Source organism: Dysidea avara, chromosome 12, assembly GCF_963678975.1.
Source record: "Dysidea avara chromosome 12, odDysAvar1.4, whole genome shotgun sequence".
Taxonomy (NCBI): Eukaryota; Metazoa; Porifera; class Demospongiae; order Dictyoceratida; family Dysideidae; genus Dysidea; species Dysidea avara.
Genome location: NC_089283.1, coordinates 23,878,633 through 23,897,123, shown reverse-complemented (window position 1 = coordinate 23,897,123; position 18,491 = coordinate 23,878,633). Strand labels below are relative to the sequence as shown.

General features: G+C 38.8%; 1 protein-coding gene across 1 annotated transcript in view; it reads right to left on the bottom strand.

The window, feature by feature from the left end:
- The window catches only part of LOC136240439 (uncharacterized), a 69,412-nt gene that overhangs the window by 18,820 nt on the left and 32,101 nt on the right, over positions 1-18,491 (bottom strand). Inside the window, exons 15-25 of the mRNA XM_066031424.1 lie at positions 18,128-18,469; positions 17,421-18,077; positions 13,088-13,408; positions 12,692-13,033; positions 11,985-12,641; positions 7,603-7,923; positions 7,207-7,548; positions 6,500-7,156; positions 2,120-2,440; positions 1,726-2,067; positions 1,019-1,675 (exon numbers count right to left, since the gene is read on the bottom strand). Of these exons, the coding sequence (XP_065887496.1) occupies positions 1,019-1,675; positions 1,726-2,067; positions 2,120-2,440; positions 6,500-7,156; positions 7,207-7,548; positions 7,603-7,923; positions 11,985-12,641; positions 12,692-13,033; positions 13,088-13,408; positions 17,421-18,077; positions 18,128-18,469 (4,959 nt within the window). The remainder of the gene's footprint in view (positions 1-1,018; positions 1,676-1,725; positions 2,068-2,119; positions 2,441-6,499; positions 7,157-7,206; positions 7,549-7,602; positions 7,924-11,984; positions 12,642-12,691; positions 13,034-13,087; positions 13,409-17,420; positions 18,078-18,127; positions 18,470-18,491) is intronic.

Here is an 18,491-nt window from a genome sequence, read left to right as displayed (position 1 = left end):
AAAGACATTAATTTTATTTACTAGCTACTGTGCTTTAGCATTTATGTATTTGTAAAATCTAATGGTGAACATGATATACATAGTTGATGATTGGAGGATAATTGCTACTTATTGTTGCCTAGTCTGTGGTATATAGCTGTTTGTGCTACAATAATCTAAGTTGCTGCATTTCCAGTACGTATGTGAGTAGTATAACTGTCTGAAAATCGTAATTGATGGTTACTCTAGCAGGGGGGCATGATATGGTCTAAAGTTAACATCATGTGGACATTAATGGAGTTTGAATATGCTCCTTAGCAATTTCAAAATGGCTGTGTATCCATAGAATATTCATAAAACATCTACAATTGTGAATAAATCAGCATAATTCCTATGAGGTTATAATGCCATAGCATAACAAGTGTAGTGTGCACAATTGAGATACTTTAATAGAACAGTCACTCAAATAGAACAGTCGTCCTATTAGAACGTTCATTAACAAATGTATTTGAAATTAAATATCTGTGTAAATGCTATTCCTCTAGGGACCTGTTAGAAAGCTGAAAAATCATGTGAATACAGAGCCAAAATCTTGTAACTAAAACTCTGTGGAGTGATAAAACACCAGACCCAGTGATTGCTTCATCTCCCAATCTAGGTATGTGCCAATATACAAATATTTAATACTACAATTTTGTTCTCTTATCTTACCATGCTATTCCTGACAAGACAAACACAAGGTAGGGTAAAGCAATCCCTAAAGCCAGCCATTGGCTGTATTTAGAGCTTTATACATACAACAAGAAGTGATATCTACATCAAACAGCCATGCTGTGAAAAAGGGTGTAGCCCCCAAACTGAAACACCAGGGAAAAAACCCTTGAAATCAAAGGTGGTGGCTAAGAAATAGCTGCAAAGATGTTAATGGCTATCATTGTACATGATTAGACTATATATGACTATACAAATATGAGCAGATTGATTTTGGTAACCAATGTTTATGTTTTGTGCACGAATGGCAATTCATAGAAGTACTTACCTGCTGAACAAACAACACCAGCATCTTCAAAGTGACCACAGTTGTGGTCTCCCCATCCATTATTTGAACAGTCTTCTATTCTTGTCTCATTTCCTATACACTCTACATTGTCCAACCAAATGGTACCTGTTCCCTGTCCAAAGCTGGCGAGGCTTGTTGCTTGTAAGGCACGTCCAAATCCAAGTTGTCTACAAATCACATGAGCATCCTCAATATCCCAGAGGTCATCACAGATTGTTCCCCATGTTCCAAGGTACAGTACTTCAACTCTTCCCTCTAGCTCACTGCTTCCACCGACGAGTCTGATTTCTATTGGTGGTGGTGGAGTAGTGCTATTGCGACATCTCACAGAGACATCTTCCCTGTGCTGACAGTTGTGAACAGCATATCCATTGAAGGTGCAGTTTCCAAGACAATTGTCATCAGCCGCACACTGTACATTATCCATCCAAATGGTTCCAGTACCTTCACCAAAGTGGGCATTATAGTAGTATGTCACTGCTCCAGAGTAACCAAGTTTTATACAGACAGTGTTAGATTCTTCTTGACCCCACAAATCATCACACACAGTTCCCCAAGTGTTGTTATAGTACACTTCTACTCTACCTTCATACTGGTCACTTCCACCAACAAGACGTACTGGAGGACAGCTAGGTACTGTAAATGTACACAATTACTATATATTTAAACAGACATTTTATGCATACTTAAGCATTCGGCTGAGGCATCTTCAGAGTGTCCACAATTATGGCTGCCAATTTGATTACCACCACATGTAAAAAGATCGGGCTCAGTTCCAAGACAGCTTAAATTATCTAGCCAAATTGGTCCAGTTCCTTGACCATATCTAGCAAATTGTGGGGCAGCCACAGCATCAGGATATCCAAGTTGACGGCAAACCACTCTAGCATCAGTTATTCCCCAGAGGTCATCACAGACAGTACCCCACTGTGCATTGTCAAATCCACCAGTACTGTTGGTGTAAACTTCTACACGACCTGTATGCTCGTTGGGCCCATTAACCAATCTCACTGGATGGACGGGTATGTCTACAATGTTATTCATTCTTTAAAATATATTTACAAGTGAAGCACTTCTTACTTGTGCACTGAACACCAGCATCTTCTGAATGAACACAGTTGTGTGTTCCAATTCCATTGTGAGGACACTGATCAAGTCGAGACTCAGTTCCATTACAGTGTACATCGTCAAGCCAAATTGGTCCTGTTCCCTGTCCAAACTGTGATGTACGATATGCAAACACTGCACGCAGAAAGCCAAGCTGTCGACACACAACAGTGGCATCATTCAGATCCCAGAAATCATCACAGACTGTGCCCCATTCTCCATAAAAGATTTCTACACGACCTTCATTGTCAGAAGAACCACCAACCAAACGAAGTGTACCATTACTTGTTGTACCTATGTATACACAAATAACATAGTAAAATGAGTAAAGTGATATAATATTACCTGTTGTTGTTAATAAGCTAGTAGGTATATTATGCATAACAAGGTGTTAAAACAAAGGGGAACAATGTGATTTAATTAATTCCATACTTTTAGTGTATGTACTAGGAGAGTTAAGTTGGGGCTTAAATTCATATGTGAGGTGATTATTTTCCTTAGTCTGCAGAAATCTTGGAATGGAATGGGAATGGATACTATCATTTGGTGCATGCAGCTTCCCAAACCTATAGGCACTACTGTCAATTAATTTGTAAGCCTTTTCATATTTCAACAGTTGGACTTTTAAAATGTTTAGCTAGATGATTTCCATCTTTACACTTAACAACCTAGCTAGTCTATAGCCTATGCCATCCAATTCATAGATTTTCAATGCAGGTCCCTGGAGGAATACCTATGAAATTTTACTGCTCTTCTTTTAGAGTGTTTCAATTATTTTAGTGGAAGGATCCAACAATGCTGCAAAGAAGCATTGTTCTGTATCAGCGTTGAAACCAGGTCGGGTCATCTGGGTCATCCGGGTCACATTTTCTCCGGGTTATTATTATTATTATTATTATTATCAATTTACCACAGACCGGGAAGGACAAGTACAAAAGGTGTAAGCCTGTACAAGGTACTGTCCAGAATACAAAAATAACTACAAAATACAACATTAAAGAACAAAGACAACATTACACAACAAAATACCAATACACGAAAGCAATACAACATTATCGCATTACCAACATGTGCATTATGTTGGTAATGCGATTACCACTTATCGCATTACCAACATTCGCATTACCACTTATCGCATTACCAACATATGCTCAGCCACGCCCACCTGTTAGTAAGTGCAGTATGTAGCACGAAACTGAGGGTATCTATGGTGAGGGGTAGCTATTGTCAGTAGGTGAAGACATTTTTTTTTTTTTTTGGTCTTCAACCTACAGCTAGGCTGAAGTAGCAATATTTACTCAACACGAATCGAACGCTCAAAATGTAGACTCGTTCGCTTGCTCGAGACTAGCCGAAATACGTCTCGGCTTTAATTAATCCGGGTCACATCCAGGTCAATCCGGGTCACATCCGGGTCAAATCCGGGTCAGTGGGTCATCCGGGTCAGCAGTAGTGACCCGGTTTCAACGTTGTTCTGTATAATCCTTTGCTTGACAGTGACCTCCTTTATCAGGCATTTTCTGTTGGTCCCACTTTCCCGTCCCATTTTACCAAAACCTCAAGCTGGGTCAATTTGACAGAACCAAAGTAACAACTAGTAGTTATAGCGAAAAACAAAGTACAGGCAAAATCAAACTAGCTAACACCACTAGTGGCTAATAGCTACACTACCATACTGTTGGTTTTGACCATGCAAGAAGCATTCCTCAAACTATACTTGAAGCTGGTTTTTAACGGATATCTTTTCTGGGTGGTGTGATAAGCTCAAATGGTGGTTTCTGACCTTGTGAAAGACCTGAATCATTAGTGTAGGTGGATGACCTCACCGCTTGATATAGTTGGCCAAACCTTTTCTGTGTGGCTTTTGTTGCATATCAGCCTCTAAGGAGCCAGCACAGCCCTGTAATCTCATGTGTGGATTTCAATCATGGTCTACCTCCATTTTTGAGTCTATCTCTGCTCCACCTCCCATCGCTTGTGATGTGACTTTGCTTGTCCAAGTGGTCAGATTTTCTATCTTATTTAGTGGGAAACTACAGGCAGCTACAAGTACTGGATATGGTCTAAAAGGTAATAAATTGATGTGGATCTTGTGATGATTTCATACTCATACACTTTCTTTGGAAAGTTATCACGGCTTAAATTCTTTGACACTGTATACCTAGCTATCTTGAAACTTCTAATGTGCCGATTTTGATCATTTTTCTAAAATCCAATCTAGCAATTAAATAAGACCATACACTTTATATTGAAAAGTTCTATTTGTCTTCCTGCAGTATATAATACGTTGAAAAAGACAAGTAAAATGGAGATTCCAAAACTGGCCATAGGCCAGCATTGGGCTTATACAATTACAAAAGGAAGTAATATCTCTGCCAAAACACCCAGCTGTGCAAAAAGGATGCACCCCCCTCCCAAAATGCCAAGGTGAAAAAGTTGCAAAATCAAAGGTAGCGGCTAAGAAACGGCTGTAATAATGCTAATTCCAATCATTTTTAATGCACCCATTTCATAGCTTGGCTGTTTTGGTAGAGATATAATAATATACCTGTACTTATTGACGAAAAATGGTTACAGCACGGAGGGAGTAAGAACCACAAAATTTATACAGAGATGCATACAGGATAAAACAAGAAACAGCCTCCAGACCATACCCCATGCATGACAAAACCATACAGGAAATTAAAAGGCATTTTACTTCTGCGCTTACATGCAGTTCTACATGTGATCGATGAAAGTCATTAATTTTATTTACCAAATACTATGCTTTAGCATTTATGCATTTGTAAATCTGATGGTTAGCATATTATACATACCGTATTTCTATAAATGTAAGCTGTGAAAACTTTTAACGAGTTAAAATTTTGTGTTAATAAATTTTCACCTGTGTCCTCAATCAATGAAAAGTTTTAACAATGAATTTTGTAACTTTATTAATTCTATACGGCCTTTTTGTATATAGGAGAAGCACAATGACAAGCAGCGAACTGAAGTGTGGCGACTCCGTTCCATGGAGGCTGCACCCCAGATTCAGGTGTTGTCCATCACAAATCAAGCAATGGACTGGAGTGGAATTGCTGTAGTCAATTGCTGTAGTTAGAAGCTCATTCCATGCAACTTGTGCATATATACTTCGTGTCCTGTAGTAGCTGTCTCGCTTGAGCTGTCTATTATGAAATGGCATTATTACCAATGTGCGGCAAAATAGACAAAGACAGCTCCCCTTCTGCTAGGATGAGGGAGGCCTAAAAGACTGCAGCAAAGACATATGCTTGACATGCCTCGATCCAGGTGGCCAGAAAGCAGTTAACCAAATTCATTCAACTTCTCGAGTATTACGTTGATAAAATTTTTTTTGCATAATTAATTTTTGTCGGATGTTAGCTTTGACAAAATATTTTAAATGATTTATAAATATAGAAATACGGTAGTTGATGATTGGAGGCTTATTGTTGCCTAGTCTGTGGTATATAGCTGTTTGTGCTACAATAATCTAAGTTGCTGCATTTCCAGTATGTATGTGAGTGGTATAACTGTCTGAGAATTGTAATTGATAGTTACTCTAGCAGGGGGCATGATATGGTCTAAATTTAGTATAATGTGGACATTAATGGAGTTTGAATATGCTCCTTAGCAAGTTGAAAATGGCTGTGTATCCATAGAATATTCATAAAACATTTGCAGTTGTGAATAAATCAGCATAATTCCTATGAGGTTATAATGCCAGACATAACAAGTGTAGTGTGCACAATTGAGATATTCTAATAGAACAGTCACTCAAATAGAACAGTCGTCCTATTAGAACGTTCATTAACAAATGTATTTGAAATTAAATATCTGTGTAAATGCTATTCCTCTAGGGACCTGTTAGAAAGCTGAAAAATCATGTGAATACAGAGCCAAAATCTTGTAACTAAAACTCTGTGGAGTGATAAAACACCAGACCCAGTGATTGCTTCATCTCCCAATCTAGGTATGTGCCAATATACAAATATTTAATACTACAATTTTGTTCTCTTATCTTACCATGCTATTCCTGACAAGACAAACACAAGGTAGGGTAAAGCAATCCCTAAAGCCAGCCACTGGCTGTATTTAGAGCTTTATACATACAACAAGAAGTGATATCTACATCAAACAGCAATGCTGTGAAAAAGGGTGTAGCCCCCAAACTGAAACACCAGGGAAAAAACCCTTGAAATCAAAGGTGGTGGCTAAGAAATAGCTGCAAAGATGTTAATGGCTATCATTGTACATGATTAGACTATATATGACTATACAAATATGAGCAGATTGATTTTGGTAACCAATGTTTATGTTTGTGCACAAATGGCAATTCATAGAAGCACTTACCTGCTGAACAAACAACACCAGCATCTTCAAAATGACCACAGTTGTGGTCTCCCCATCCATTATTTGAACAGTCTTCTATTCTTGTCTCATTTCCTATACACTCTACATTGTCCAACCAAATGGTACCTGTTCCCTGTCCAAAGCTGGCGAGGCTTGTTGCTTGTAAGGCACGTCCAAATCCAAGTTGTCTACAAATCACATGAGCATCCTCAATATCCCAGAGGTCATCACAGATTGTTCCCCATGTTCCAAGGTACAGTACTTCAACTCTTCCCTCTAGCTCACTGCTTCCACCGACGAGTCTGATTTCTATTGGTGGTGGTGGAGTAGTGCTATTGCGACATCTCACAGAGACATCTTCCCTGTGCTGACAGTTGTGAACAGCATATCCATTGAAGGTGCAGTTTCCAAGACAATTGTCATCAGCCGCACACTGTACATTATCCATCCAAATGGTTCCAGTACCTTCACCAAAGTGGGCATTATAGTAGTATGTCACTGCTCCAGAGTAACCAAGTTGTATACAGACAGTGTTAGATTCTTCTTGACCCCACAAATCATCACACACAGTTCCCCAAGTGTTGTTATAGTACACTTCTACTCTACCTTCATACTGGTCACTTCCACCAACAAGACGTACTGGAGGACAGCTAGGTACTGTAAATGTACACAATTACTATATATTTAAACAGACATTTTATGCATACTTAAGCATTCGGCTGAGGCATCTTCAGAGTGTCCACAATTATGGCTGCCAATTTGATTACCACCACATGTAAAAAGATCGGGTTCAGTTCCAAGACAGCTTAAATTATCTAGCCAAATTGGTCCAGTTCCTTGACCATATCTAGCAAATTGTGGGGCAGCCACAGCATCAGGATATCCAAGTTGACGGCAAACCACTCTAGCATCAGTTATTCCCCAGAGGTCGTCGCAGACAGTACCCCACTGTGCATTGTCAAATCCACCAGTACTGTTGGTGTAAACTTCTACACGACCTGTATGCTCGTTGGGCCCATTAACCAATCTCACTGGATGGACGGGTATGTCTACAAATTTTTATTCATTCTTTAAAATATATTTACAAGTGAAACATCTCTTACTTGTGCACTGAACACCAGCATCTTCTAAATGAATACAGTTGTGTGTTCCAATTCCATTGTGAGGACACTGATCAAGTCGAGACTCAGTTCCATTACAGTGTACATCATCAAGCCAAATTGGTCCTGTTCCCTGTCCAAACTGTGATGTACGATATGCAAACACTGCACGCAGAAAGCCAAGCTGTCGACACACAACAGTGGCATCATTCAGATCCCAGAAATCATCACAGACTGTGCCCCATTCTCCATAAAAGATTTCTACACGACCTTCATTGTCAGAAGAACCACCAACCAAACGAAGTGTACCATTACTTGTTGTACCTATGTATACACAAATAACATAGTAAAATGAGTAAAGTGATATAATATTACCTGTTGTTGTTAATAAGCTAGTAGGTATATTATGCATAACAAGGTGTTAAAACAAAGGGGAACAATGTGATTTAATTAATTCCATACTTTTAGTGTATGTACTAGGAGAGTTAAGTTGGGGCTTAAATTCATATGTGAGGTGATTATTTTCCTTAGTCTGCAGAAATCTTGGAATGGAATGGGAATGGATGCTATCATTTGGTGCATGCAGCTTCCCAAACCTATAGGCACTACTGTCAATTAATTTGTAAGCCTTTTCATATTTCAACAGTTGGACTTTTAAAATGTTTAGCTAGATGATTTCCATCTTCACACTTAACAACCTAGCTAGTTTATAGCCTATGCCATCCAATTCATAGATTTTCAATGCAGGTCCCTGGAAGAATACCTATGAAATTTTACTGCTCTTCTTTTAGAGTGTTTCAATTATTTTAGTGGAAGGATCCAACAATGCTGCAAAGAAGCATTGTTCTGTATCAGCGTTGAAACCAGGTCGGGTCATCTGGGTCATCCGGGTCACATTTTCTCTGGGTTATTATTATTATTATTATTATTATTATCAATTTACCACAGACCGGGAAGGACAAGTACAAAAGGTGTAAGCCTGTACAAGGTACTGTCCAGAATACAAAAATAACTACAAAATACAACATTAAAGAACAAAGACAACATTACACAACAAAATACCAATACACGAAAGCAATACAACATTATCGCATTACCAACATGTGCATTATGTTGGTAATGCGATTACCACTTATCGCATTACCAACATTCGCATTACCACTTATCGCATTACCAACATATGCTCAGCCACGCCCACCTGTTAGTAAGTGCAGTATGTAGCACGAAACTGAGGGTATCTATGGTGAGGGGTAGCTATTGTCAGTAGGTGAAGACATTTTTTTTTTTTTCGGTCTTCAACCTACAGCTAGGCTGAAGTAGCAATATTTACTCAACACGAATCGAACGCTCAAAATGTAGACTCGTTCGCTTGCTCGAGACTAGCCGAAACACGTCTCGGCTTTAATTAATCTGGGTCACATCCAGGTCAATCCGGGTCACATCCGGGTCAAATCCGGGTCAGTGGGTCATCCGGGTCAGCAGTAGTGACCCGGTTTCAACGTTGTTCTGTATAATCCTTTGCTTGACAGTGACCTCCTTTATCAGGCATTTTCTGTTGGTCCCACTTTCCCGTCCCATTTTACCAAAACCTCAAGCTGGGTCAATTTGACAGAACCAAAGTAACAACTAGTAGTTATAGCGAAAAACAAACTACAGGCAGAATCAAACTAGCTAACACCACTAGTGGCTAATAGCTACACTACCATACTGTTGGTTTTGACCATGCAAGAAGCATTCCTCAAACTATACTTGAAGCTGGTTTTTAACGGATATCTTTTCTGGGTGGTGTGATAAGCTCAAATGGTGGTTTCTGACCTTGTGAAAGACCTGAATCATTAGTGTAGGTGGATGACCTCACCACTTGATATAGTTGGCCAAACCTTTTCTGTGTGGCTTTTGTTGCATATCAGCCTCTAAGGAGCCAGCACAGCCCTGTAATCTCATGTGTGGATTTCAATCATGGTCTACCTCCATTTTTGAGTCTATCTCTGCTCCACCTCCCATCGCTTGTGATGTGACTTTGCTTGTCCAAGTGGTCAGATTTTCTATCTTATTTAGTGGGAAACTACAGGCAGCTACAAGTACTGGATATGGTCTAAAAGGTAATAAATTGATGTGGATCTTGTGATGATTTCATACTCATACACTTTCTTTGGAAAGTTATCACGGCTTAAATTCTTTGACACTGTATACCTAGCTATCTTGAAACTTCTAATGTGCCGATTTTGATCATTTTTCTAAAATCCAATCTAGCAATTAAATAAGACCATACACTTTATATTGAAAAGTTCTATTTGTCTTCCTGCAGTATATAATACGTTGAAAAAGACAAGTAAAATGGAGATCCCAAAACTGGCCATAGGCCAGCATTGGGCTTATACAATTACAAAAGGAAGTAATATCTCTGCCAAAACACCCAGCTGTGCAAAAGGATGCACCCCCCTCCCAAAATGCCAAGGTGAAAAAGTTGCAAAATCAAAGGTAGCGGCTAAGAAACGGCTGTAATAATGCTAATTCCAATCATTTTTAATGCACCCATTTCATAGCTTGGCTGTTTTGGTAGAGATATAATAATATACCTGTACTTATTGACGAAAAATGGTTACAGCACGGAGGGAGTAAGAACCACAAAATTTATACAGAGATGCATACAGGATAAAACAAGAAACAGCCTCCAGACCATACCCCATGCATGACAAAACCATACAGGAAATTAAAAGGCATTTTACTTCTGCGCTTACATGCAGTTCTACATGTGATCGATGAAAGTCATTAATTTTATTTACCAAATACTATGCTTTAGCATTTATGCATTTGTAAATCTGATGGTTAGCATATTATACATACCGTATTTCTATAAATGTAAGCTGTGAAAACTTTTAACGAGTTAAAATTTTGTGTTAATAAATTTTCACCTGTGTCCTCAATCAATGAAAAGTTTTAACAATGAATTTTGTAACTTTATTAATTCTATACGGCCTTTTTGTATATAGGAGAAGCACAATGACAAGCAGCGAACTGAAGTGTGGCGACTCCGTTCCATGGAGGCTGCACCCCAGATTCAGGTGTTGTCCATCACAAATCAAGCAATGGACTGGAGTGGAATTGCTGTAGTCAATTGCTGTAGTTAGAAGCTCATTCCATGCAACTTGTGCATATATACTTCGTGTCCTGTAGTAGCTGTCTCGCTTGAGCTGTCTATTATGAAATGGCATTATTACCAATGTGCGGCAAAATAGACAAAGACAGCTCCCCTTCTGCTAGGATGAGGGAGGCCTAAAAGACTGCAGCAAAGACATATGCTTGACATGCCTCGATCCAGGTGGCCAGAAAGCAGTTAACCAAATTCATTCAACTTCTCGAGTATTACGTTGATAAAATTTTTTTTGCATAATTAATTTTTGTCGGATGTTAGCTTTGAAAAAATATTTTAAATGATTTATAAATATAGAAATACGGTAGTTGATGATTGGAGGCTTATTGTTGCCTAGTCTGTGGTATATAGCTGTTTGTGCTACAATAATCTAAGTTGCTGCATTTCCAGTACGTATGTGAGTGGTATAACTGTCTGAGAATTGTAATTGATAGTTACTCTAGCAGGGGGCATGATATGGTCTAAATTTAGTATAATGTGGACATTAATGGAGTTTGAATATGCTCCTTAGCAAGTTGAAAATGGCTGTGTATCCATAGAATATTCATAAAACATTTGCAGTTGTGAATAAATCAGCATAATGCCTATGAGGTTATAATGCCATAGCATAACAAGTGTAGTGTGCACAATTGAGATACTCTAATAGAACAGTCACTCAAATAGAACAGTCGTCCTATTAGAACGTTCATTAACAAATGTATTTGAAATTAAATATCTGTGTAAATGCTATTCCTCTAGGGACCTGTTAGAAAGCTGAAAAATCATGTGAATACAGAGCCAAAATCTTGTAACTAAAATTCTGTGGAGTGATAAAACACCAGACCCAGTGATTGCTTCATCTCCCAATCTAGGTATGTGCCAATATACAAATATTTAATACTACAATTTTGTTCTCTTATCTTACCATGCTATTCCTGACAAGACAAACACAAGGTAGGGTAAAGCAATCCCTAAAGCCAGCCATTGGCTGTATTTAGAGCTTTATACATACAACAAGAAGTGATATCTACATCAAACAGCCATGCTGTGAAAAAGGGTGTAGCCCCCAAACTGAAACACCAGGGAAAAAACCCTTGAAATCAAAGGTGGTGGCTAAGAAATAGCTGCAAAGATGTTAATGGCTATCATTGTACATGATTAGACTATATATGACTATACAAATATGAGCAGATTGATTTTGGTAACCAATGTTTATGTTTGTGCACAAATGGCAATTCATAGAAGCACTTACCTGCTGAACAAACAACACCAGCATCTTCAAAATGACCACAGTTGTGGTCTCCCCATCCATTATTTGAACAGTCTTCTATTCTTGTCTCATTTCCTATACACTCTACATTGTCCAACCAAATGGTACCTGTTCCCTGTCCAAAGCTGGCACGGATTGTAGCTTGTAAGGCACGTCCAAATCCAAGTTGTCTACAAATCACATGAGCATCCTCAATATCCCAGAGGTCATCACAGATTGTTCCCCATGTTCCACCATACAGTACTTCAACTCTTCCCTCTAGCTCACTGTTTCCACCAACGAGTCTGATTTCAGTTGGTGGTGGTGGAGTAGTGGTATTACGACATCTCACAGAGACATCTTCCCTGTGCTGACAGTTGTGAACAGCATATCCATTGAAGGTGCAGTTTCCAAGACAATTGTCATCAGCTGCACACTGTACATTATCCATCCAAATGGTTCCAGAACCTTCACCAAAGTGGGCATTGTAGTAGTATGTCACTGCTCCAGAGTAACCGAGTTGTATACAGACAGTGTTAGATTCTTCTTGACCCCACAAATCATCACACACAGTTCCCCAAGTGTTGTTATAGTACACTTCTACTCTACCCTCATACTGGTCACTTCCACCAACAAGACGTATTGGAGGACAGCTAGGTACTGTAAATGTACACAATTACTATATATTTAAACAGACATTTTATGCATACTTAAGCATTCGGCTGAGGCATCTTCAGAGTGTCCACAATTATGGCTGCCAATTTGATTACCACCACATGTAAAAAGATCGGGCTCAGTTCCAAGACAGCTTAAATTATCTAGCCAAATTGGTCCAGTTCCTTGACCATATCTAGCAAATTGTGGGGCAGCCACAGCATCAGGATATCCAAGTTGACGGCAAACCACTCTAGCATCAGTTATTCCCCAGAGGTCATCACAGACAGTACCCCACTGTGCATTGTCAAATCCACCAGTACTGTTGGTGTAAACTTCTACACGACCTGTATGCTCGTTGGGCCCATTAACCAATCTCACTGGATGGACGGGTATGTCTATAAAAGTTATTCATTCTATAAAATCATATTTACAAGTGAAACACTTCTTACTTGTGCACTGAACACTAGCATCTTCTAAATGAACACAGTTGTGTGTTCCAATTCCATTGTGAGGACACTGATCAAGTCGAGACTCAGTTCCATTACAGTGTACATCATCAAGCCAAATTGGTCCTGTTCCCTGTCCAAACTGTGATGTACGATAGGCAAACACTGCACGCAGAAAGCCAAGCTGTCGACACACAACAGTGGCATCATTCAGATCCCAGAAATCATCACAAACTGTGCCCCATTCTCCATAAAAGATTTCTACACGACCTTCATTGTCAGAAGAACCACCAACCAAACGAAGTGTACCATTACTTGTTGTACCTATGTATACACAAATAACATAGTAAAATGAGTAAAGTGATTTAATATTACCTGTTGTTGTTAATAAGCTAGTAGGTATATTATGTATACAAAGTGTTAAAACAAAGGGGAACAATGTGATTTAATTAATTCCATACTTTTAGTGTATGTACTAGGAGAGTTAAGTTAAGACCTATGAATTTTTACTGCTCTTCTATTAGAGCGTTTCAATTATTTTAGTGGAAGGATCCAACAATGCTGCAAAGAAGCATTGTTCTGTAAAATCTTTTGCTTGACAGTGACTTCCTTTACCAGACATTTTCTGTTGGCCCCACTTTCCTGTCACATTACTAAAACCTCAAGCTGGGTCAATTTGGCAGAATCAAAGTAACAAATAGTAGTTATAGTGAAAACAAAGTACAGGCAAAATCAAACCAGCTAACACCACTAGTGGCTAATAGCTACACTACCTACCATACTGTTGGTTTTGACCATGCAGGCAGCACTCCTCAAACTATACTTGAAGCTGGTTTTAACGGATGTGTTTTCTGGGTGGTGTGACAAGCTCAAATAGCGGTTTCTGGCCTTGTGATGGAACTGACCTTACAAGATCACTGGTGTAGGTGGATGGCCTTACTGCTTGATACAGTTTGCCACAGTGGTGTAGCCATGGGTGGGCACATGTCTATCCAAATTTTCCTAGCTCCTGCTTGCTATCACAAAAGAGACAAGTAGTGTATACCTGTAAATCACCAGCTAATATTGAAGTCTAGTAATTACACCACGTGACCTGGGTAATCTCAGAACTTTCTATTTAATGCACAGCACCATGTAATCCAAATTTTAGTGGGGAAGAGAGGAACACGAGGAAGAAGGGGATTCAATCTATTTTTCACATCTGGAATAGATTTGTTGTTGGCAATTGTGTCAAAATATTGACCTAAAAACTGATATACGAAAATTTATTGAAGTCTCTGGTGTTGGGCACGTTGGTTGGGAATTGGTCACTTAATTAACCCGTACAATTATCTGAAGAGTCAGGCTGGAGTATAAAGAGTTGTACAAGTAAAAAGAGTAATAAGTTAGTTTTCATTACTAGCTTCTATATCATTCATGCAGTAGCATTATGCTAGTGAATAAGCTGCAGGAACAGCAGCATATAGCATATTATTAGCTAGCTAGATACATTCATGTACTTTTGAAACAGTATTAAAACCAAATGTATGTAGAGTCTGCAGGGATGGACTCGCATTTTGTGCTAGTTAGTTGCATGGGGTGAAATGTGTGGGTGAGTGTGCCCACCCATTGCTGAAGGCCTGGCTACACCACTGGTTTTCCAAACTTTTTCTGTGTGGTTTTTGTAGCATATCAGCCTCTAAGGAGCCAGCACAGCGCTGTAATCTCATGTGTGGACTTCAGTCATCCATTTGTAAGTCTATCTCTTACCCACCACTCCATCTCCCCACCTCCCACCCCTTGTGATGTAACTTTGCTTGTCCAACGTGTTAGATTTTCTATCTTTTTTTGTGGGAAACTACATGCAGCTACAAGTACTGTAAAAAGTCTAATAAAAGGTGATAAATTGATGCATATCTTGCGTAAATTTCATACTCATGCTCTTCCTTTGGGAAGTTATCATGGCTTAAATTCTTTAAAACTGTATAACTATCTATCTGAAAACTTCTAATTTGTTGATTTTGATCATTTTTCTAAATCCAATCTAGCATAAAATAATAGACCATACATATAATAAAAGGTTCTAGTGGTCTTCCCTCAGTATATGTGACCAGGCCTGTGAAAATAGGGTATGTGGGCACAAATTACACCCTATCACATAACATGTCATATCTCAATACTGGGATAGAATATTTCCATTCTGTAACTGTTATTGTAATGCCAACTAAATGTGTAATATGTGTGGAAAGTTTCATGGCTACAGATCCATAGAATACAGAGTTATGATGCATCAAAGTTTGAAAACGTAGGCAATTTTTTATGTGCCCACATGCCCTATTTTCGCAGGCTGAGTCACATATAATGGAAAACAACCAGTAAAATGAGACCCCAAAAACTGGGCGTATACAATTACAAAAAGAAGCAATATCTCTGCCAAAACAGCCAGCTGTGTAAAAAGGATGCACCCCCTCCCCAAAAAATTCCAAGGTGAAAAAGTTGCAAAATCAAAGGTAGCAGCTAGAAATGGCTGTTATGATGCTAATTCCAATCATTTTTAATGCACCCATTTTCGTAACTTGGCTGTTTTGGTACAGATATAATAATATACCTGCACTTATTGATGAAAAATGGCTACAGCACGGAGGGAGTAAGAACCACAAAATTTACACAGAGATGCATACAGGGTAAAACATGAACTAACAAGAAACAGCCTCCAGACTATCCCCTCTTGGTACCCCGTGACAAAACCATACAGGAAATTAAAAAGCATTTAATTCTGCATTTACATGCAGTTCTACATGTGAAAGACATTAATTTTACCTGCTACTGTGCTTTAGCATTTATATCTAATGGTGAGCATATTATATATAGTTGATGATTGGAGGCTGAAAATAGTAATTGATAGTTACTCTAGCAAGGGGGCATGATACAGTCTAAACTTAGCATCATGTGGACATTAATGGAGTTTGAATATGCTCCTTAGCCATTTCAAAATGGCTGTGTATCCATGGAATATTCATAAAACATCTACAATTGTGAATAAATCAGCATAATTCCTATGAGGTTATAATGCCATAGCATAACATGTGTAGTGTGCACAATTGAGATACTCTAATAGAACAGTCACTCAAATAGAACAGTCGCACTAATAGAACGTTCATTAACAAATGCATTTGCATTTAAAAAATGCTATTTCTCTAGGGATATGTGAGAAAGCTAAAAAATCAGTTACAATCAGTTACAAAGCATCGGTTCACTCTGATTATTTATAGAGCTGCTTAAGGTTTTGCATTGTGGGTTTGAATAGAGCTGCTTAAAGTATTACATTGTGGGTTCAGTTTAACATGTTGGTTTAGCTAGAGGCATTGCTGTGAAACAAAAAGTATTGAGTGAGTCAGCACTGTATAGTTCAGTTACTGGGCATCACTAAATAATCATTTTTGTAATGTGGGGATTGTTTTTCTACACAGTACATTTCAATTGCATGAAAAGATGCCTCAAACATTTCCAACCTATATGTTTAAGTGTTTATTTTAGCACCTTAGGTTACTTTATTCATCCACAAAGTGGTTATTTGGTTTAAAAAATGCTATCACTATAACCAGCAAAACCCACAATCATTTCATTTTGTACCCAAAATTTAAACCAAGAATCGATGTTTGCAAACCTCTGTATAAAAGTAATGTGGTGAATATAGGTTTGTCTTCCTTCACCTGTGGACTTTATCTGAAATTATGTCACAGACACAAAAACAGCTACTGTAGTGTGGGGATGCTCGTAAATTTTGTATGGGCAACTATGGGAAGAAAATTTTTGAACGGCAATATCTCAGCCAAGAAGGAAGATATCAAGCTCTAACCAGCAGGTGTGTTTATAAATTAGCTGAAAGAATAGGAATCTAGTGTTGTTTTGAAAATCAACCGAAAATCACTTTTACATACTTATTGTAATGTCCTATAGCCATACCTGGTAGTTAGAGTTTGATGTCTTCCTTCTTGGCTGAGATATTGCCATTCAAAAATTTTCTTCCATTAGTCATCCATACAAATTTTATGAACATCCCCACACTACATTGGCCATTTTTTATGTCTGCGATGTAATTTAGGATAAGGCTCATTAGGTGAGCATACCAGAGGTATATAGTACTTATACCATGGCCAATCGGGATTTGCCTGATATATATATATACCCATGGCTGTGTCCTTGGGCCTGTGACCCTTGGGCTTGGGTATATATATATATATCAGGCACATCCCTTGTGGTTATAGTATAACTATTAAATACAAATATGAGACGATTGATTTTGGTAACCAATGTTTATGTTTGTGCACAAATGGTAATTCATACAAGTGTTTACCTGCTGAACAAACAACACCAGCATCTTCAAAGTGAGCACAATTGTGGGCTCCCCATCCATTATTTGAACAGTCTTCTATTCTTGTCTCATTTCCTATACATTCTACATTGTCCAACCAGATTGTACCTGTTCCCTGTCCAAAGCTGGCACGAATTGTAGCTTGTAAGGCACGTCCAAATCCAAGTTGTCTACAAATCACATGAGCATCCTCAATATCCCAGAGGTCATCACAGATTGTTCCCCATGTTCCACCGTACAGTACTTCAACTCTTCCCTCTAGCTCACTGTTTCCACCAACGAGTCTGATTTCAGTTGGTGGTGGCGGAGTAGTGCTATTGCGACATCTCACAGACACATCTTCCCTGTGCTGACAGTTGTGAACAGCATATCCATTGAAGGTGCAGTTTCCAAGACAATTGTCATCATCTGCACACTGTACATTATCCATCCAAATAGTTCCAGTACCTTCACCAAAGTGGGCATTGTAGTAGTATGTCACTGCTCCAGAGTAACCGAGTTGTATACAGACAGTGTTAGATTCTTCTTGACCCCACAAATCATCACACACAGTTCCCCAAGTGTTGTTATAGTACACTTCTACTCTACCTTCATACTGGTCACTTCCACCAACAAGACGTACTGGAGGACAGCTAGGTACTGTAAATGTACACAATTACTATATATTTAAACAGACATTTTATACATACTTAAGCATTCGGCTGAGGCATCTTCAGAGTGTCCACAATTATGGCTGCCAATTTCATTACCACCACACGTAAAAAGATCGGGTTCAGTTCCAAGACAGCTTAAATTATCTAGCCAAATTGGTCCAGTTCCTTGACCATATCTAGCAAATTGTGGGGCAGCCACAGCATCAGGATATCCAAGTTGACGGCAAACCACTCTAGCATCAGTTATTCCCCAGAGGTCATCGCAGACAGTACCCCACTGTGCATTGTCAAATCCACCAGTACTGTTGGTGTAAACTTCTACACGACCTGTATGCTCGTTGGGCCCATTAACCAATCTCACTGGATGGACGGGTATGTCTACAAAAGTTATACGTTCTAT